General features: G+C 49.8%; 1 protein-coding gene across 24 annotated transcripts in view; it reads right to left on the bottom strand.

Moving 5' to 3' along the window:
• Positions 1–2,455: 2,455 nt before the first annotated feature.
• The window catches only part of TTC21A (tetratricopeptide repeat domain 21A), a 31,414-nt gene continuing 12,641 nt past the window's right edge, over positions 2,456–21,228 (bottom strand). For 6 of the 24 annotated variants that reach the window (XM_055381298.2, XM_055381304.2, XM_055381306.2 and 3 more), the window contains 21 exons: positions 20,190–20,382; positions 16,203–16,300; positions 15,831–16,031; positions 14,973–15,102; positions 12,869–13,026; positions 12,371–12,640; positions 12,047–12,285; positions 11,206–11,278; positions 10,999–11,109; positions 10,518–10,656; positions 10,262–10,365; positions 8,117–8,305; positions 7,029–7,139; positions 6,183–6,264; positions 4,849–5,026; positions 4,296–4,457; positions 3,969–4,176; positions 3,646–3,870; positions 2,969–3,089; positions 2,733–2,800; positions 2,456–2,645 (listed from right to left, as the gene is read on the bottom strand). In XM_055381298.2, the coding sequence (XP_055237273.2) occupies positions 2,568–2,645; positions 2,733–2,800; positions 2,969–3,089; positions 3,646–3,870; positions 3,969–4,176; positions 4,296–4,457; positions 4,849–5,026; positions 6,183–6,264; positions 7,029–7,139; positions 8,117–8,305; positions 10,262–10,365; positions 10,518–10,656; positions 10,999–11,109; positions 11,206–11,278; positions 12,047–12,285; positions 12,371–12,640; positions 12,869–13,026; positions 14,973–15,102; positions 15,831–16,031; positions 16,203–16,300; positions 20,190–20,382 (3,138 nt within the window). In that variant the 3' untranslated portion in view covers positions 2,456–2,567. Of the gene's footprint in view, positions 2,646–2,732; positions 2,801–2,968; positions 3,090–3,645; positions 3,871–3,968; positions 4,177–4,295; positions 4,458–4,848; positions 5,027–6,182; positions 6,265–7,028; positions 7,140–8,116; positions 8,306–10,261; positions 10,366–10,517; positions 10,657–10,998; positions 11,110–11,205; positions 11,279–12,046; positions 12,286–12,370; positions 12,641–12,868; positions 13,027–14,972; positions 15,103–15,830; positions 16,032–16,202; positions 16,301–20,189; positions 20,383–21,228 lie in introns of those variants that run through there. The other 18 variants (XM_019023580.3, XM_019023584.3, XM_055381299.1 and 15 more) reach the window with 17 other exon arrangements.

The following is a 21,228-nucleotide window of genomic DNA, read 5'->3' as shown; positions in this document are numbered from 1 at the left end:
CCTCTGCACCAGCCAGACCTGTCTGAGCTGTCCCTGGCAGCTCAGCTGGGCAGCAGGCCAGAGGAGTAGGCCACACCCTGCTCTGGGGAGCCCCAGTCTGGGGGCCTGAGAAAGGTTGACTTCCCTCTTAGGAATGATAGTGATTTGTACAAGAGCTGGAAGGAGGAACCGCCAGAGGAGAACTGATTTGGGTCTCCTTGCTCTAATTCTCTGCCTTGGTCTGTACTGGGCTCACTCATCTCTTTGGCTTAACTGGTAAGAGCACAGAGCCAGAATGCTGGGCTTGAATCTCAGATTTTCTGCTACCTAGTGAGGTGATTTGTGCAAATTACTCCCTCTGTGCCTGGGTGTCCTCAATACTACATGCAAACAGTAACACCACTCACCTCATAAACTTGTTTATTTCATATTTACAAAGCCCTTAAAGAGTGCCTGGAACATGCAAGTCCTGTGTATGTTTGCAACTTGCATCGATTTTCATGTTTCTGCCATTCTTTCTCTGAATGTTTAATCCTTTTTTTGCCTGTCCTGTCACCCTTCAGGTATGTCTCTTGCCTCTGGACATGCACGGTCATGACCACATGGCCATATCAGTGCCATTAGAGGACTCACACTCATAGTTTGGAGTCTGGCCTATGGTGGGGTAGTATGTCCCTGTAACCAGCTTAACTAGGAATAGGCTTCTCAGGTTAGAGTACCCTGGTACATTGAGTTGTCCTGTCTCTTCTTCACTGGTGCCTAGACACCCTTCTGTAGCGATTACTTCAGCATGCACAATCCAAAACCTGGGTTCTTCAAGGGTTCCCAGGGTCACTCTGATTGGCCTGGTGGTCTGGGTGGCAGCCCTCAGCTCCAGTACTCTGGCAGGAAGTCCCAACAGGCTTCCACCACATGGACTCAGCCCATGGCTGGACTGAGGCCTGCCTACTCCCATCTAGGGCCACAGGGTTCTTAGTTTTTGTTTCTCTGTTTTTAGATACATGAAGACAATCTAGGTTTTACAGCAAAAACATGATTAATGTACAATCCCTTTACAGGATCATTCTCCATATAGATAGACCTGTCAACAAACCTGTCCCAACAAAACTGGGTTGTAAAGCAGATCACAGAAAGGGGACTGGGTTTTCCCATAGGAAAAATGGTAGTAACCTGGAGAAAGCATTCCAGATCCCCAGCTCATATCAACAAACCATGTATGTGATCAGCAGTGTGTTATAAAAACAAGGCTCAGCACCATCCGAGTTACACTGTTCCAAAGGGACCCTTATCTGTCCACTGTTCCCAAACCTTAGTCACTGGACAACTGCTCTTGAAAACTCTGCCCATATCTGCATTCTACTTACTCTAAATAATTTTTCTTTAAATCAGTTATATCAGTATGCTTAAAAGTTAAACCCATCCCATGGAACAGCACCCATAAATTCCTGACTTTTCTGTGCTAGTTGGTTTTCCATGTAAAAATGATGTGTTTTTAAAAACACATAGTTATTAAACTTTAAAATGTTTGCTGTGTATCACTGGCAGAGAGTTGTGCCATGATTTGGGAGACATCTAATTTCCTGCCACAAATGGGGACACCACTAAGACCCAGAGAGGGGAAGGGACCTGGGAAGGCCACATTGGGAGATCCTAGGCTTCCTGATTGTCCTGAGGCCAGACTGTCCCATTATTGGCATCCTTAATGACATCAAGGAAGACTGGTATTGGGAGCACAGCAAAGGTGCCCTCTGTCACCCTCTTGCCAGTTGCAGTTAACATTATTCATCTAAATAGGAACCACTGCATTTGCCCCCTTAGACATTAAAAGGTTTTCTGTAGGATGTTAGATAGGCAATGTATTTTGTAAAAGCTGAAGTGGGAACTATTTTTTCTTGGAATGTATTTCCTTGTGCCAGGCGAGGGTAGTCAGGTTTGTCCCAAACTGGTAAGGACCAGAAGAAGCCAGCTGGACTTGGCGGGGAGTGGGGGTGCGGGGGGCAGGGGAAAGGGAAACAATGCATGGACAGGGTGGGACAATGGCTCTTGCACCCTGCAGGCCCTCTCACACAGGGCCTTAGCTGTGGGGGCCTTCTGCAGTTAATCCTCCTGTCTGGGCCCACTGCCCACAGCATCCTGGGCCCACCGCCAGGCAGACTCAGAGGGTAGCATGGCAGGGAGAAGTATCTGCTTCTTTAGCTCCAGGATCCTGGAGACCAGACAGGAGAGGGGCAACAACCATTGAAAAACAGCTGAAGGGGATTCTTTTCAACCACCATTCCACTAGGAGCCCCCTCTTTGCTCCCCTCCGCCCCCTCAAAGAGTGGGATAAAAGCAAGGTCTGTTAGCGCCCAATGAGCCCAGCAAAAGTTAAGCCAGTTGATGTCTTTCTTCCCAGAGCAAAATTTCTTGTGCCTTAAAAACATAAAGTTAGGTCAGATGAGACATGACTCAAAATAAACCACATACACTATAGAAATGGGGAAGAATGTGTCATTTTCTGAATCCCTTCTCCACTGACCCACTTTCTATCCCTCCACACAACTTCAGTAGGTTGATGGCTTCTACTGGTCCAGGCCCCTTGACCCCAGCTAGGGCCTCAGGGACCTTCGGGCCTTTTCCAAAATTTCCTCCCTGATCTTGGGGTAGTCGGGGTGCTCCCTGAGGACCTGGAACAGAGAGAGAATGGGTGTGCAGTATCATGCAGCGTTCCCCACCACTACACCAGGCCCTCCCCACCAAGGCTGCTGGCTTACATCATTGCAGATTTCGATGGCCTCCACAAATTTCTTGTCCTTCAGGTAGTTGAAAGCAAGTTTGAAGCCTACCGGGGACATGGAGAGCATAGATGGTGGCACCCTGGTGACCTGAGAACCCCTCTGGTTCTCATAACAGCCAGGGTACAGGCCTTGAGTTCTGGGGTCATGGTGGGGGCCCTCCTGCCCACCTCCCTCCCACGTCCATTCACGTGCACCCTGGCGGGTTGCCTTACCAATGGCAGGGTTGGCATGATGACTGTACTTCCAGGCCAGTTTGTAGTTGGTGACTGCATCCTTGTAGGACTGCTCCTTCTCCATGATGAAGCCCATGTACTCATAGGCCTTGTAGCAGGACTGCAGGGAAAGCCAGTTAGAGCCTCTGCAGAGCGGAAGCCCCAACTGGTTCCCTGGGCCAGGGTGGGACTGGGACCAGAACCAGAAGCAGGCAAGGGACAGAAGTGAGCTGCCATAAACCAAACTGCCAAGGGACCCCAGGGGTACCCCAACCTTTGCAAGAAGCCAACTGTGTGCCCTCCTCTCAGCTACCCCAGACACTGGCGTAACCCCTTTCCCTGCAGCCCTCCTGTTCCGCCACTCCCATTCCTGGCCTGCTCTGACCTGCAAAAGTCCCTCCAGCTTGGAACCCATGAAGCTTTCCCATCTCTTTCTGTCCTTTAGTGTTCCCTCCTCTGGACATAACACGACCCCTGTGCACCTCCTCTCACCTGGTCCATCGCCCTTGATCCTCATTCCTATCCTGGTCTGTCGCCCATGTGCCCCTCTCAGCCTGCCTCTTCCCGACTAGTTCTTATTCCATATGGCCTCTACCTGCAAAGCCTGCTTCACCTTCCTGGAATGCCTAGAACCCTTTCTGCCATCCCGCAGCCCTAGTGTGTGTGTGGCTCCTTGCCTTGTTGTATTGCACACAGCGCCGCAGCAGTTCTAAGGCGAGGTCGAACTTGCTGCCCTGGCAGTAAATGTCGGCCAGCAGGAGCCAGCTCTTCTCCAGGTCCTCAGCCTCACTCAGCACCCAGGGGGTCTTGGCCAGGCGCTTCAACTGCATACGCGCCTTGGGGATCTGCTTCAGGAACACGTAGGCTTGTGCCAAGGCCAACAGGGCAGGGATGCTGTCCTTCTGCACACCAGGTAGGAAGTGGACGTCAGCACGTGTTGGCCGCCTGGTCTTCTCGGCCCTGCCACCTGCCCATGCCCGCCAGTCCCCACCAGCCACACCTCAGCCTGCGCTATCTGGATGAAGCTGCCCAGCGCAGCCTCCATGTTAGCCTTTTCTCTGGTGGCCAGCCGGCAGAGGCCCTGCAGCAGCCGCAGCTGGGTCTGGCTGGAGTCTGAATGTGGGTAAAACTCACGCAGCAGTTTCTCGGCGGTGCTCACACCCTGCTGCTCCAACTCCTTCTTCTCCATGTAGCTGCAGGTGGTAGACCTGGGTATCAGACACAGGCCGGTGGCCTGCCCGTGTGGCCCTCACCTGGCTTCAACCCAGAGGTTGCAGGCTTTCTGTAACTTCCCCAGGGTTCCGCCCCTGCCTCCATGGGCCCTTACTTGCTCTCAGCCCCCTGGTTCTCAAAAGCCTCTCCGCCCACAACCTCGTTGTCTGGATTCAGACAGATCTGCACCATGTGGTAGATGGCGCTCTGGCCCCAAGTGCCGTCCTTGCGTGCCTTGTTCAGGAACTTTAAGGCTTCGTTGGGCTGCCCTATGTGCCTGTGGTGGAGAAAACACCAAGAATCAGTGAGGGAAACTGAGGCCCAGACAGGGCAGGGATATACAAGGACCACTTTGTGAGTCTGCACAAAGCAGAGGCTGGATCTCTGGTTTCCCAGCTCCCCTGGAGGAGATGCAGGCGTCGGACCTGGGTGTTGGATGCAGGCTGGTGGCCTGCCCAAGTGGCCCTCACCTGGCCTCCATCCAGAGGCTGCAGGCTCTCCCTGACTTCCACAGGGTTCCACCCCTGCCCCCATGGGCCCTCACTTGCTGGGTCCGGGTGTCCTGGAGGCAGAATTTCTGCTCCTTTTGTGCAGAGCAAGGGCCTAGCCTATCTGCCAGTAGGGCTTCCTGCACACAGCTGCCCCTCAACACACCACACCCAACTCACCAGCAGTAGATACCTCTGCAGTAATTGAACCCTGGTTCCAAAGGCACCCGGCTAGACACCTTCTTGGCCAATTCAAAGAAGGCAGGAATGTCTTTAAGTTTACCACTTCTTCTTAGCAGATCGATTAATTTATTCAATAGCAAAAAATTGTCTAAAATAAGAGACAGAAATCTCCAGGCTGAAATGCCCAGTAGCTGTTATCAGATGAGGGTGCTGGGGCCCTAGGAGAAGCCAAGAGATACTGCCCATCTGGGCTGAGCAGGGACATTCCAACAGCTCCAGAGTCTCCACTGGTCTCCAGGGTTGAGTAAAGAATAATACTAATGCTTAAAAATAGTAAAGAATAGCAGCTAACACTTATATAGCACTTATATTGTACCTGGTATTAAGTGCTTTACCTATATATTAACTGCAAGATTAGGTAGGTACCTAATCTTTTTTTTTTTTTTTTGAGATGGAGTCTCACCCTGTCACCCAGGCTGGAGTGCAGTGGCGTGATCTCGGCTCACTGCAAGCTCTGCCTCCTGGGTTCATGCCATTTTCCTGCCTCAGCCCACCCCCGAGTAGCTGGGACTACAGGCACCCGCCACCACGCCTGGCTAATTTTTTTGTATTTTTAGTAGAGACAGGGTTTCACCGTGTAGCCAGGATGGTCTCGATCCCCTGACCTTGTGATCTGCCCGCCTCGGGTTCCCAAAGTGCTAGGATTACAGGTGTGAGCCACCATGCCCAGCCTAGGTAGGTACTCTTATTGTGTCTGTTTTACAGATGAGGACACTGAGACATGGAGAAATAATTTGCTGAAAGTTGCACAACCAGTAAGTGGTAGACCAGGACTCAGACCCAGGCAGCCTGGCCCCAGCACCCATACTCCTAACCGTGGTGACCTCCTGGGCCTATGGGCACACTGCCATGGGCCTGCCAGGGCTCCAACCTGAGCCTCAGGTCTGGCCCCTTTCCCCAGCAATAAGGGGTGGTTTTACGCTGCAGTGAATGGGAATGAAGCTATACAACGGGGGAGAATTTCTAGTCCCTCCAAGTGGCTGTGACCTCAAAAGGGGACTGTGTCAAGCCCCATTGGCTGTGATTTGGGGACAGACATGCTGTCCTGGGTCCAGTGCCAAGTCCTTGAGACCAGGAACTGGCCCCTTGGACTCGGGAAGGGCCGGCACGTTCCACTGGGTCTTTATCAGTTTCCTGCTTCTCTGGAACAATCAGGGAGGAAGGGGCTTCCTCTGCCCAGTCAGGAAGGAGGGAGAGGTCCCACCCTTCTCTGGGAGAGCAGCCCTTGCTCAGTGGGAACTGGTACAGGCAGTCTCCATGGGCAGAATTACCTGGCGCTTTCTCCAAGACTTGGTGGTAAAGATTGATGGCCGCTTCATGTTTCTGTTTTCTAAACATCAGGTCAGCCATCAACTACCAGAAAACACACAAAGCTCCAGATTTCCCAACAGTGGCAGCTTGTATGGGTGTAGGGGGAGGCGGGGGGTATGGGGGTGATGGTGGTAAGAAGGGAAGGTAGAAAAGGACTTGCAAGGCAGCCTCCCTAGGCCTTGTGAGAAGCTGCCACAGGAGAAGCCTGAGGGTTTCTCAGGCCCCCACCCAGAAGGTGAGGACTTCCCAAGGTGAGGGGCAAGAAGAGTTGGGTTGAGGATGTACATGGGAAGGTAAGACTAGTGGTAGAGACCAGTGGGGCTTTTTGACAGCCTACAGGGGAAGCCTCTCCACCCATTCTGAGAACTGCCAGGCAATAGAGGTAGGGATGAGGACCCCTCCTTACTCTGCAAGGGCTCAGCTTCTGCTCCTGGGCCAGCCCTAGAGGAGGTCTGGATGATAGGGAAGAGAGAGGCAGGACCGAGGAGGGCTTTTCCTGAAGCCCCAGGAACCTGTCCCACCCTTGCCTTCACCTACAGTGAATGTGCTTTCCCCTGGGGTGAATCAACCTCACCCCACCTTAGACTGGCCCAGGAGATTGATGCTGCCCACTGCCAGCCAGCCTACCGCTTCCGGCTAAAGGGCAGAGTAGGTGCAGCACTGAGTCCTCTCTGCCCGACAGCTCCTCAGAGGTGTGTCAGTGAGGCATCTGAGGTTACGGGGCTAGGAAGTAGCCTGCATCTGGTCACAGGGACCCTGGGAAGGGAGGAAGGGAGGGGAGGGAGAGGGTGCTGGGGGCTTCCTACCACAGAAGCGGTCTCATGGTTCTGCTCAGTCTGCAAGAGGATGGCACAGTGCTGCTCACACAGGTCCAGGTGCCCCTGGAGCAGGTAGAGCTGCGCCAGCTCCAGCATCACCTGGGACAAGGCCGGATATAATAAACTAACTAGTAAACACCATGGGAAACCCCTGGGGTTATCCTTGACAGCTCTTTCCCTCACACCCCACTTCTATCAGCTCTGCCTTCAAAATATGTCTCGAATTCCCCAAGTGAACGTCCTGGCCTTCCCCTTCTCCCATGCAGTTCTCCAGTCATACCCTGTGTCTTACTAACCTCTGAAAGTTGGGCCAAGCTAACACATTTTCATCCTTCAGCTTCACCTCTGGCCTCACTGCTCTGAGAGCCCTCTGTGCCCCAGACTCTGGGGCAGGTACCATTCTTCCAAGTGGTGCCCTGTATCCCCATGCAGGCATGTATTGCATGGCATTAGCGCTGCCTGTGCTCTCGTCTACATGCCCTTGCCCAAGGGTAATCTGTGGGCAGTGACCAAGCTTTGCCCCACTATGTCTCCAGAGCCGGGCACAGTACTTGGCACATATTAGATGAGGTATCTGTTAAATGAGTTGAGTATTAAATGAATGAATGTATCGGTCACTAAGCTCTTCATCTACTGTGTTAGCGTGAACTCCAACTATGGTTCCCTTATCTGGAGCCACACCTCCCTCACAACTCTAGGCCCTCTTGGAAGCTCAGCCTGCACTTCATGCCCAAAGTGCCCTGACAGCTGCAACCCTCGTCATCTCCCCACCTCCAAGGGGGACTTGAAAATGTCAGACTAACGTGATTTTCAGCAATGTCTTCCCCACTACACCCTTCACATTTGGCTATCCATGGTGAGCCTTGCTCCAAGGGCTGCAGCAGGTGAGGCCCCAGGTCAGCAGGAGCAGGCACCTTACCCCAGAGGCCACTGCTAGCTGGCCTCCCATGCCCATCATATCTGTGACTCCTCAGGGAAGAATGGAGAAGGAACTGGCCCCTGTACCTGGTCAGTGAGCTCAGCAAGTCATTGTGCCCTGAGGGAGAAAGCAGCCTCTTGCTTTGAGGGCCACTCACCTTATTGTCAGTTGGCAAGTAGGAGAAGACATCCTTATAAGACTGTACCGCCTTGTCATACTCTTTCTCTGCCAGGTAGTGCTCTGCAAATTGGATGCAGATAGAGGCTGCCAGTTGCTTCTGGGAGGGAATCATTTCTGGTTGCTCCAGTGGAACTCGCTTCAGTATCCGAGACTGGAGGTCCAAGGCCTTGAGAAACCAATCAAGCCAGGATCAGAAACTCAGAGCCTGATATACCAGTTCACAGAAAGTCCTAAGTTCTTAATTCAGAGCCAGAAGTATGAAAAATGACATCTTAAGTGCCCTTGGGCAAATTTGGGTCACTCTGAATAGGCAAAGCCACTGGCTGAGTACACATGAGGCAAGCTGGCACTGCCTCTGGGGGCAGGAGCAGAAGCAAAGGACTCAAACAAAACACGCTTTTGTACTTAGCCTGTTTACCTGCTTCCATCACACCTTGAGGTTCTGTGTCTAATTTGCTTCACTGCACTACAGGCTAGAACTAGCACACAGTAGGTGTCCAAGGCACACAGTAGACTGTTCTGTTCTGTATGCCTCCCTGCTGGGAATTTGAGGAAGCACCCACAAATATTCACCACACAAATGATCAGGTGAGTAAGCAGAGAACATCAGGGCAAGAGGAAATGATGATGCCAGGGTTAAGCTGTAGGACGTGGGTAGGAATCAGCACTTGGCTCCCCGAGGGCCAAAAAGAGGAATGGGAATCCAGTGGTAAACAAGGGGATAAATCATCTCAAACAGTCAGAGAGTGGGCCCTCCCTCTAGAAGCACAGAGCATACTCCAGGAACAAGTTTGAGGCCACACCCCTGGGGGAAAAAAGTGAGGAAGATATGACAGGAATAGCCGGGGGCTCTCGGATCAGGGGCAGCCCAGTGTGCAAAGAGCATGGGTTGGGAAAGGCCAGACCTGGCTCAGATCTCAGCTCCACCACTTGCTGGTACAGTCACGTGCTGCATAACATTTCAGTCAATGACAGACCACATATACGATGCTGGTCCCTTAAGATTATAATACTGTATTTTTACTGTACATTTTCTATGTTTAGCTGTGTATAAATACACAAATACTTACCATGATGCTACAACTGCTTACAGTATTCAGTAGAGTAACATGCTGTGCAGGTTTATAGACTCAGAGCAATAGGCTACACTAGATAGCCTAGGTGTGAAGTCAGCTATACCATCTGGGTATGTGGAAGTACATTCTATGATGTTCACACAACAAAACCATATCCCTGCTGATAAGCAACATATGACGTTGCTATGGTTTGAACATGCCCCCCAAATGTCATGAGCTTTCCTGGAAACTTAATCCCCAATGTGGCAGTATTGAAAGTTAGGGCCTTTGAGAGGTGATTGGATCATGAGGGATCTGCCCTCATAAATGGATTAAACTACACATGGATGAATGGATTAATGGGTTATCATGGGAGTGGAACTGGTGGCTTCATTAGAAGAGGATGAGAGACTGGAGCAAGCATGTTAGCATGCTCGGCGCCCCCCGCCCACCATGTGGTGCCCTGCACTGCACTCTTTAGAGAGTTCCCCTTCCCCTGAGCAGGAAGGATCTCACCAGATGTGGCTCCTCCACCTTGGACTTCTCAGCCTCTAGAACTGTAGAAAATGTATGAATTACCCAGTTTCAAGTATTCTGGTATACACCAACAGAATACAGACTAACACAACTGAACCCAACTTTGGGCACATTTCTCAACCTCCTAGAGACTTATCTGTTACATGGGAATGTCACAATGCTTATTACAAAGGGCTACTGTGATCATTCAATAAGAAAGCAAAAACCCTACAGAACCTAGCACAGAGCTTTCAATGCATGGGAGCTATTGTCATTACCATCCTTATTATCTCTACTATCACCCTTGAGGACAAAGGCACTCTCTTACTTCCTGCCTTTCCCAGCCCACCACAGCTCAGAGCACATTAGTGTACCATCACTGAATGAACCAGGACGGGAAAATAAGTGAAGGTGGATGTCAGAGGTGTAACCTAGGTCCTTTTTTAAGGAAGAGGTCTGGGGCTTTCCAGACCTGGAGCTCTCTCCTTCCTCCTCCTTCAGCCCCCATCAGCTGATGGCAGATAAAGAGCTTGAGTCCACCTGTCAATTACCTTGTTCAAAGTTTCTATCACAGCTTCTTTTTTATGGCTCTTGTAAACCTTTGCCAGCAAAAGCAGGCACTTAACATCATTCATCATGGATGGGATGTCTTGGACTGTTAAATGGAAACTCAAATTAGTGTTAGTTCACTGGCTCCTGGGAAGCTGTGTTGGTGGGGAGCGCTGGGATCAGGACTTCAGCTAATGGGGAATGGGGGAGGAGTATGTCTGCTCCAAATGCTAGAAATGGGTTACAATGCTGCCTCACCAATGTCATGTTCCAGTGCCTGCTTCAAAACTTTTTCTGCTTTATTGACCTTCTTTAACTTCAGGAGCAGTTTGCCCAGATCGCAGCACAGAAAGTCCTGTCCATTAATCTTCTGGGCAGCCTCATAATACTCAATTGCCTTAGTGCAAACAGTAAATATTAGCCTCTGGCCTGGTTCTGCCCTTCAGTGCCCGACACCATGTTCCCCTCAGCAGCCATCACACCAGTGTGCCCCTCCAGAACATAGCCTAAAGTGAAAAGGCACTCCTCCCAGCTGGCACAGGGTGTAACCCTCAGCTTAAGCAGGTGTGGTCAGCGGCAGAGAGTTGCTGAGTTCTCCCCTTGGCACCCCATTCAGCAAGGAGCTGAGTGAAAAGTCAGCTACTCTCCTCCCACCCAGAGCTCCCTAGTCAGGTACCGTCCTCCTCCTTCCCTGCTGGGCTGGCCCTCCCTGCCCCTTCACACCCTAGCCCAGCCTGACCTCAGTATACTGGTGGGCCTTCACATAAGCTTGCCCAATTCTGCTGGCCAGGGAGGCGTCATGTGGGTTCTGTCTATAGGCCTCATCATAGACCTCCAGGGCCTTCTCGGGCTGGTGGGGAAAGTGTCTTTGGGTCTTCCTCTTCTCTCCCACTGGAGAAGGGAGACTGGGAGGCCACTTGGCAAGGCTGTGAGGCCTCTCACTTACCTCCAGAATGCTCATTAAAGCATCGCCCAGTAGCAGGCTGGTGTGGGGGCCAGGCAGATGTTCACAGAGCTCACTGCAAGCAAGAGTAACCAAAAGCTTATCCCAGGTTCGCACACACCTCATGTTCCTGAAATCATCTCCTTCACTTCCTTCCCACTGATTCTGGCTGACATTCATTCATTCATCAATCAATACTTATAGAAAGTCCACTGTGAATGAGGCACTGTGCTAGCTACCTAAGTCAGGCTTTCCACATCCATCTCTGTAGTTAGGCCATGGCCAGGCCCTCTACCTGTTCCTCTCACTCTACCCGCTATCCCTCCAGATCCCTCTCCATGAGGCAGCAATGTCACTCTTTCTAAAACTCCAATCTGGCCGTGCCTCCATACTGTTCACTGGTTTCCCACTGCTGGATAGCCTTCCCTACTCCCTCAGCATCCCCACCTCCCACTTTAAATTGCTTAGATGCAGCTCTGCCAGAAGAAAGGGATGAGGAAGGCGCCTTGGAGGTCCCAGTGCAAAATCATACAGAGACAGCAGCTTGGAGCTTCAGTGTGTCTGCTCTGAGAACCAGGCCTACAGTCTCCCACTACCATGTGCAAGCAGGTGAGGGGGAGGCAAGCAGGGCTCAGGGCCAATTCAATTCTGTATCCTCATCCATGAACAGGGCTTACTGACCTTTCATGCTCAAATTGTAACCCATGGACAATTCCATACATTCATCAACTACACTCCAAGGACACATTCTGGAGACCCAGGTTGAAGAAATACCATCTGAAGGAAACACTCCCTAAGATACCACTGCAGAAGAAGCTGTCATTGTGCTGCCTGTGGGGCTTACCGGTAGCATCTGATGTAGAGGCGCCTGTCTCTGAGGGTCTGCAGGTAGATGTTGGCCATCTTCTCTCTGGCTTCCATATAGCAGGACTGCTTGGGCAAGATGTTCCTTAGCATGTTCAGCGCCACGTCCACATTGCCCTTGCTCAGGACCAAGTCCACGTTGGCAATGGTGATGCGGTTCTCTTCTGGTGTGCCACCGAACTCATTGATGGTGTCCTGCATGACCTTGGTGGCCTCATGCTAAAACATGGGAATCAAACAGACCCTTCACTTGATGCACAAGTAAACAGTGGGTGGAATCAAAGAACCTGGTTCCTGGGCCTACCCTGAGCCTCCAGTGTGCCCCAGTCCCCAGGGAAGAGAGCACGGCATTTCTTACTAGCTCCCCATTCAGCCGGAGGGCCTCCACCAGTTCCAATAAGATGGATGCCCGCTGGCTAGGCTGCACTGAGGGCCTGAGGAACTTTCTGCCTTCTTCCTTCTTCAGAGCTGGCAATTTGATGACCATTTTCAGCGTCTTTATGGCCTCTGGATAGTCTCCAGCCTTGTTGAGGGCCCTGGCCTTGATGAGGTGGTAGAGGGGGTGATCTCGGACCTAGGAGGAGCACAGCAGAGTGTGGGGCTCCAGTTCACTGCTGCTACTGCTGCTGCTCACAGCAGCCAGGTCAGAGAAAGCCTCAGGAGCCCACTGAGCCTACCCCTGCCTTTGGACGAGCAGAAAGATCTACGGGACACAGCTAGCCCCTGGGGCTACTCTCAGAAGGCAAACAGGGGCCACAGCTAGCTGGGCTTTGGGATGCTGAGAGGATGACAGGGCACCCACCTGGAAGTTGTGGCTGACACCCAGCTCTAAGCAGTGGAAGCACATGCCAAAGTTGCCCTGAGCCAAGTAGATCTGACACATGAGGAGATGGGCATCCACGGAGGCGGGGTCCAGCTCCAGGCAACGCTGCAGGATGCTCTGGGCATTCTCTAGCTCTCCTAGAAATAATACACAAACCTCTACATGCAGGGTTCCCAAGGGCTCCTAAGACCTGATATGCAAGGGCAGAATGAATTTTACATGTCCTGTTCCCCAGAAATATACAAAGTTGAGTATTTTAGCCAGTTTTGTTCTGCTTCACTCAGGGGTCCATTTCTAAAATTAAGACTACACAGTTGTTTCCTTGACTCAGACAAACGACAGGAAACTCAAACCTCAGTGCAACACCCTTCTTGTCTCTGTAACCCTCAGGGAGATAGCTAAGTCACTTCACAGCTCCATCCAGAAGCTCAGGGGAACACATTAAGTCTCAATTCCCACACCTAAGAGCAAACAAAACCTAGTAGTAACAGCAACTATAATAGTTACAATTTAAGAAGCTCCTGCTCTATGTTCAATACTTGCAAAACACTTTAGAAAGTCTGATTTATTACTTGCCCAGCCCTGCAAGGTTGGTGCTATTGTTCTTGTTTTTTCAGATGTGGTACCTGGGGCTCCAGTGATATAAGCCACTCGGCTTGGAAGGGGCGAAGTTGGCATTTACGTCCAGGCCTATTGGGTTCCTGAGCTTCAGCTCTGAACCCCCTGGGGCTTGAGGGCTGCGGGGCCTCCCTGCAGACAGGCTGGCACTTTCAGGGTGGTAGCAGCAGCCTAGGGGTTGGGTGTGATGAGTTGGTAGGGGCACTCTCTTCCCTTGCAGTCAGGTCTCTCAACAACTCCTACTTGGGATCCATAACCTGGTGGGTAGGGAGCACCTGTTTCTGGGTCCCAAGCTCCCTGCTCCTTCTTATGTGCTGTGGAAATGTGAAGAGGTCACCATGGCAACCTACACAGCTGGAGACTGCTTTGGGCCCAAATCTGCTGGCAGATGCCGGCACCCAGGGGAAGTTATCTCACCCTGGCCTTGTATCCAGGATACCTTGAAGCTGTGGGGAAACCTGGCACCCAAATGAACATAGGGAGGACCAAGGATGAAGACAGGAAAGCTCTCAGCAGGAGTGCAACCCACATGATGCAATGCCAGAAGACAGACAAATGGCCACAGTATTCTGATCCCTTTGGACACCCCCAGAACACCACAGATCAGCCTGGTTTCCAAGCAGGCAGGATTGGGTGAGAGGCCACAGGGAGACAGTACTTCAAGGGAGGACTCTGCATCAGAGAGGACAATAGAGCACCCATAGAAGAGTTTCCCTCTCCTTCCCTTTCTCTCCAGGGTCTGGGCCTTGAGAAGGGAGAAGGTGAAAGGGCCCCTGGAGGCTCTGAAGGCCTCATGGTACAGGGTTCTCACTTCTCCACAAGTTCTTTCTGGATACCTTTTCAAAACTGCAACCCTGCCACCCCTGCATCACTTCCCTGTTTCAGCTTCTTCCATAGCATTACCATGTTCTAGCAAAAAAATACGATGTGCTCCCTCGTGGAGCTTGCATTCAGTTGTCAATTTCCCCTTACTAGATGCAAGCTCCATGAGGGAATTTTTGCCTATTTTTGGTACTACTGTATCTCAGAAGAAGTTCAATAACTATTACCAGCACAGATCAAATGAGTAAATCCACAAAGGCCTAGGTGGGAGAGACCCCTGCTGGTGAGAGGTCAGGAAGCTTACTAGGGAATGGAGGCTGGGAGTGGGCAGGCCTGTAGGATCATGTGCCTGTGTGTGTGTGCACGTGTGTGCATACGTGTGTGTGTGTGTGTGTAGTACCCCAGGCAAGGAGCATGCATGTGTGTGTGTGTGTGTGTAGTACCCCAGGCAAGGAGCATGCATGTGTGTGTGTGTGTGCATAGTACCCCAGGCAAGGAGAGAGAGAGTGTGTGTGTGTGTGTGTGTGTGTGTGTGTGTGTGTGTGTGTATATGTGTGTAGTATCCTAGGCAAGGAGCCTGCAGACACAAAGCTACATCAGGTGTTTGCAAGGCCCCACCTGGCTGTCAGGATCCCCCGCTCACCTGAGTAATACCTGACCTGAGCCATCAAATACAGGGGGTCGATCAGAGCTGGTGCTGCTTTGACTACAGGATTCAAGATCACGGCGACTTGTTTAAGAAGTGGAGACACGATCTGGCCTGGTAACCTGGGCTGTGGGAACACGGCGGTGGAGGTGGGAGTAGGTTTGCCCTATTCTAAGAGAGACTCCTGGAGCTCTCAGAAAATGCTCTCAGTGAAGGAATTTTGCTTCATTCCACACTTATTTATTATCCTCTGTATCACCTAGTGCTTAGAGCACGAGCTCCAGACTATGGAACTTTGTTTTGTTCACTGTTGTGTCCCCAGTACCGAGAATGGTATCTGGCATGTAGAAATGCACTCAATAAATATTTGCTGAATGACTCATTACAAGGCACTGGGGGGATATTAAGGTGTATAAAAATATGATCCTTGGTCACAAAGAATCCTGACTGGCTGGAAGAGCAGGACAAACAAGTAAAGACTAACATACTTCTTAGGGGGCTTCTGCGGAAAAGGAAGCCAAATTCTCATCTCGGATAAAGGCAGGGCCATGGGCCGGTGCCCTGTTCTTCCAAGTGTGGTCCCTAGACAAGCAGCATCCATATCACTTGGGAGCCTGTTAGAGATGCAGGGTTTTAGACCCCCCTGTAGAGTCAGAATCTGTACTGGAACAACCTCCCAGGTGACCTGTGTGCTGTATGTTCAAGTTTGAAGAGCACTGGGCTCCCCAGCTGCCCAAGGCTCACCCCATCCTTACTTGTGACTGGCCAAGTAAGGTCCTTGCCTCTGTCCTTCAGGTGGGCACCATCCAAACCTGTACTCCAGACCCCCACCATGAAGACAGGCCTTCCCCTAACCTGCTTGGGGCAGAAGAGCAAGTACTCCTTAGCAATGCAGACCAGGAAGTACGGGTCCAGCTTTTCAAAGTACTCAGAGCCAAGAGGGATGCCTTGCATGCTGGAGAAGTGAAGCTCCACTGCCTCCTTCAGGAGCGCTGTGGTCTCTTCCTCCCCCTTGTGCTTCTTGGACATCAGGAGGGCTTGAAGGAAAATTAGCACCTGTGGAAGAGAGGACCGAGTCTCAGTGCCAATATCAGCCTGGGCAGATTTGATAGGCAAGGGCAAAGTGAAGGTCCAGGCCACCTTGCATGCTTTCTATTGGAAAGTGGGGGTGGGAGGACAGCAGAGGACATCATCCTGGAGCAACCCATACCCCCAGGGAGCTCTGACCTCAGACTTCCCAAGGGACTTCTGCACCTCCTTCAGGAATTCCAGCCGGTACTCAGCTTCCTCCAGGTGGCCTTCTAAGATATGACACAAGATGATCCCTGTAAATGGGACAAAACAATGATGAGCAGCTAACACTGAAGCACAGCCAGCAGCCCATCAGGTCAAGGAGCATGGATAAGACAGTGGAAGGAAGATGTCTCAGTGTAGGGGATCTTTTCCAACATTTCTACAAACTTAAAGAGAAATACATGCTCATGCTCAAGAATTCAAACCCTAAGGCAATACAGAAAAACATCCCTAGCTCATGTTCTGGCTTTAACAATGTCTCTCTCTAGAGATAACCACTAGGAACAATTTGAGGTATAATACGTTACTACTATATAGACATCTCAGACATATATATGTACACATGAGCATACCAATGGGTTTAAAAACACACACATACACAAAGGGAATCAAATTTCACATACACCATTCTGCAATCTGCTTTTTTTTTTTTTTTTTTTTTTTTTTTTTTTTTTCTGAGACGGAGTTTCGCTCTTTTGCCCAGGTTGGAGTGAAGTGGCACGATCTTGGCTCACTGCAACCTCCGCCCCTCAGGTTCAAGCAATTCTCCTGCCTCAGCCTCCTGAGTAGCTGGGATTACAGGCATGGCCACCACGCCCGGCTAATTTTTGTATTTTTAGTAGAAACGGGGTTTTGCCATGTTGGCCAGGCTGGTCTCTAACTCCTGACCTCAGGTGATCCACTCACCTTAGCCTCCCAAAGTGCTAGGATTACAGGCATGAGCCACTGCGCCTGGCCACAATCTGCTTTTTTAAATTTGTATATGATAGTCATATTTTCCCATCTCTTCATACAAATCTACCCCATTTTCTTTGATGACAACACAATGTTTTACTGTGGATGTAACAATTTATTGCCCTACTAATTATTTAACTATTGCCCTACTGAAGGACATCTAATTTCATATTTACTTTATTTTTGGTATTTAAATACTACAATGCTATGATGAACATTTACATAAGTTCAAATTCCTGAGGGAGAGCTGATGGGTCATAGAGCACATATATTTAAAATACTGATAGATAAGTTCAACTTGCCCTCAAAGATACTTGAACTTATATTACTATCAAGAATTTAAAATATCCTTTCTTCATAACCTCAAACGTGCTGTAATTTTTGCCAGTCCGAAACATGAAAAGTAACTAGTTTTCATTTAACACCTTTTTTAACTATTAGGGAGAATGAACACCTGTTCATATTTCCAATATAGCCTTTTCCTTTCTACGGTGAATATTCTGTTCACAGCCTGCCTGGTTTTTTTGGGGGGGGTGATTTTTTTTCTCTTTATGTTTTATTAACCCTTTGTTGCAAGTGTTTTCTATTAATTTGCCATTTATCCTTTAACTATTTTTACAGTACCTTGTTATGTAGTAATTTTAAGCTTTTATGTAGTCAAATAGGTAAAATATTTTCCTTTGCAGCTTCTATTTTTTTTTTCCATGTAGAGCCACAAAGCCAAACTTTGCAGCTTCCAAGTTTGGAGTTAGGCTTAGAATCCCCAGGGAAACCCATGTTTCACTTAATTTTTATGTTTAATACTTAATTCATCTGAAATTTAAGTATGGTGTAAGATGAGAACTTACCTTTTTTTCTTTTTCATAATGGATAGCAGGGTATCCAACTAGGAGTTGGTGAACAACCTATTAGTTTGAAATAAGGCCTGTTACATCCCATTTATCTATTTGCTTATCCCAGTCAGTGCTGGCCTCAAAGGGACTTAATTACTGTAGTTTTGTGATATGTTTTGATGTTGGGAGGACAAATCTCATCTGTTTGAAGCAAGCTATTCTACTTGCACAGGTATTTCTTTGCTATTTTGGTATATTTATTCTTGACTGTCTTCCTCATCACCATCTTAGTTTTCAGTTATATCCATCCCACTATTAGGCCCATTTATGAAATTTTTTACCTTACAATATTTTTTATTTTTGGCAACTCTTTTTTGTTCCTGTACCTTTTTCACAGTAGCACATTCTTTACTTATTGACATAATAGCCTCTCCAAACACTGAAGGTGTTTTGGGAGGAAAAGTCTTTTCTGTACTAGCCTTAACTCTGCTCCTCAGATGGCTACTGCTTTGCATGTTCCACTCGGCCAACCTTTCAGACTGCTAGCAGATTTATAAAGGAAGGACAGCAACTAGGCACATTTTACACACTGTTAAGGTCACTGATTTTGTCAGACTGGGCAGAAAATATGGTGACTCCAGGACATACAGGTGGGCTCGGCTTGGACTGGGAGAGTGGGACAGACATCCTGACCAGTGGACTTTCCTCTGGCTAACCACTGGGACTCTGCCCCTTGAAGGAGGAAGTAGGGAAGGACTCAACCTGGTGGAAGAACATTCTAGGGAATTTTGCTTTTGTGCTGAGCAGCCAAGTCCTTTTGTCCTTCATGTCCCTGGTTACGGTGGGAAATCATCCAGAGCACTGCTCCTCTCCCTCCTGCCCCAACACCCAATACACACCTCCTGGATTCTAGCCTCTGGCCAAGGCATGATTCCAGTAATCCTCCTATTATCGCTCTCACTGCCCCGTGGCATGCTTTCACACTCAGCCTCTGGTGACCCTGAGCTCGTGTTTTTTAGTTTTTGTTTTTCCTGGAACTCTTTGGGGAAAGCTGGTCTACTAAATTCTTTAGCTAACCCATCTCTGCCTATGTTTGCTTATGGGTTTCTAGATCTGCTTCGAATTCCCATGTATTTGACACCATTTGCCCTCCATCTTCTAGAAATGTGAAATTCTTCAAAGTTTCTGGTCCACGCTGCTATGTACTCTTTTTTTTTTTTTTTTTTTTTTTTGAGGTGGAGTCTCACTCTGTGGCCCAGGCTGGAGTGCAGTGGTGTCATCTCGGCTCATATCAACCTCCATCTCCCGGGTTCAAGTGATTCTCCGGCCTCAGCGTCCCGAATAGCTGGGATAACAGGTGTCTTCCACCACACCTGGCTAATTTTTGTGTGTTTTTAATAGAGATGGGGTTTCATCATGTTGGCCAGGCTGGTCTCGAATTCCTGACCTCAAATGACCTGCCCACCTCAGCCTCCCAAAGTACTGGGATTACAGGCGTGAGCCATCACGCCTGGCTCATTACCTTTTAAAGATATCTTTCATTATTTTCATGGGATTTGGGGACAGAGGGAAAGCATGGATTTGAGGGGGTCAGCCTGACATGTTGAACCACAAGTCAAGATAAACTACTCTGATAAATGTGCTATGCAGATGAGGAGCCTGGAGTTTAGAAAGGAGAAGTGACTTGGCCCCAAACACATAGCCCCTCAGAGCCAGGGCAAGAGTCGGCCTGCCTTGAGCACTGGACCACACAACTTCCTCAACCCAAACCAAATACTGCCGCTTCAGAGTTCACCACAGACCATGGAGTAGGGGGCTTTAAAAAATGTGTAAAATGGAAATGGCACTGTAGAAAGTTCATTTGGCATTTACAGAAAAGATTTTTAAAGTCACCTGGACAGACAGGGAAATATATAATTCTCAGAGCTACTCTTTTTGGTGGTTTTTCAGCTCAGAGCCCTGAAGGAGGGTCTACAGAGGTGAATCTAGAGGCTCTGCATGTGGGGACTGGTGGTGAGTAGAACTGCCTCCAACCCCGGCCTGGGCAGCCTGAGAAGAGGCAGGGCCCACTGAGTATAAGGTTCAGCCTGTCAGTCTTCTGGGGCAGTCAGTGTAGACAGACATTGGAGGTCTGGTGGAGATCAGAGTGACTCTGATCATACCTCTGAGCATTGCTGTGCCTCTTACATCTATACTTGTGGATTCCCAGAAAGATACCCCATCATACATTGTACCCCAAAATTCACATACCCTTCAAGGAGAATGCTTTCCAGCACCTCTCTTCTGGACCCATGGAAGCTGCCCGGTTTGGCTCCCGACACCCATCCCTGAGCCCTGCCACACCTGCATATACCTGTCAAACCAGCCATGCCATCCTTGTCCAGTTTCATGGCTTCTGAGTACCACAGCAAGGCCTCTTTCACGTGGTTCTTCAGGATGAAGAGATAACCTAGTTCTGTGGCCACATGGACATAGGAGGGGGTGGCCATGAAGGTGCGCTCGATGAAACTACACACTAGCCCTAGAATCACCTGGTGACTCCCACACTGCAAGAAACAGGAAGGTGGGAATTGGGAAACCAGTCAGTCCAGCCTGTATGAGCAAGGTCATGTCAGAAACGGGGGACACTTTGGTAGGCAGGGCTGGTAGGCCCAGGAGAGCCCAAGAGGTACCGTGTGTCTAGGCAGCTGGGTCTGTGTTGCTGTCTGGCTCCCAAGGAACCTCTCACTGGCCACATCTGTGGAACCTGCCTCTAGCCACAGGGTCCTCTGAGGGACCTATCCCCTGTCTGGTCACAGTAATTGGTCTAAGGAGTCACCAAGAGGTTTTTCAAAAATTGAAGCTGAATGTGTCCAGTAATAAGAAGTGGCCCCAAAGGCTGCCATCAGCCATGTTCCCTGCCATGTGTGGAGAACAAGGCAGAGAGAATCAGACATACAGAGGGAGAGATGGTGCCTATGCAACTCCACAGTTCTGGTTCCTGGGGTCCCAGAGTTGCCTTCATTCTTACAGCAACTACTTCTAGTAAATCTTGCTTTGGGGCTGAAGGGTCTGAAAGAGATACAGATTTGTTGGCAACCTGGTCTAGTTGAACCTTCCCTGATGTTTGAGAGGCCTAGGCAGGCCAGCCTTCTCAGGTCACCTCCACAAAAAAGAATATGGGAGATGGGCACCCAGGCACTAGAGGCTAGAGCTGGGTGTGGCTCTGCTGCATAACAGCTGCAATACCACCCGCTTTCCCCAAATAAGGCACAGCCCACTCCAAAAGCACTTTCAGACCCCGTCTCCCTGATCTTCATGGCATCTCTGAGGGGGCACCTAGGCTAAGGATGTAGAACCCACATGTCACAGTTATCAGCCAGAGGCAAGTAGGCACAGCAGGATATGAGCCA

The sequence above is a fragment of the Gorilla gorilla genome, chromosome 2, assembly GCF_029281585.2.
Source record: "Gorilla gorilla gorilla isolate KB3781 chromosome 2, NHGRI_mGorGor1-v2.1_pri, whole genome shotgun sequence".
Classification (NCBI taxonomy): domain Eukaryota; kingdom Metazoa; phylum Chordata; class Mammalia; order Primates; family Hominidae; genus Gorilla; species Gorilla gorilla.
This window is presented reverse-complemented; position numbering and strand designations above follow the sequence as displayed.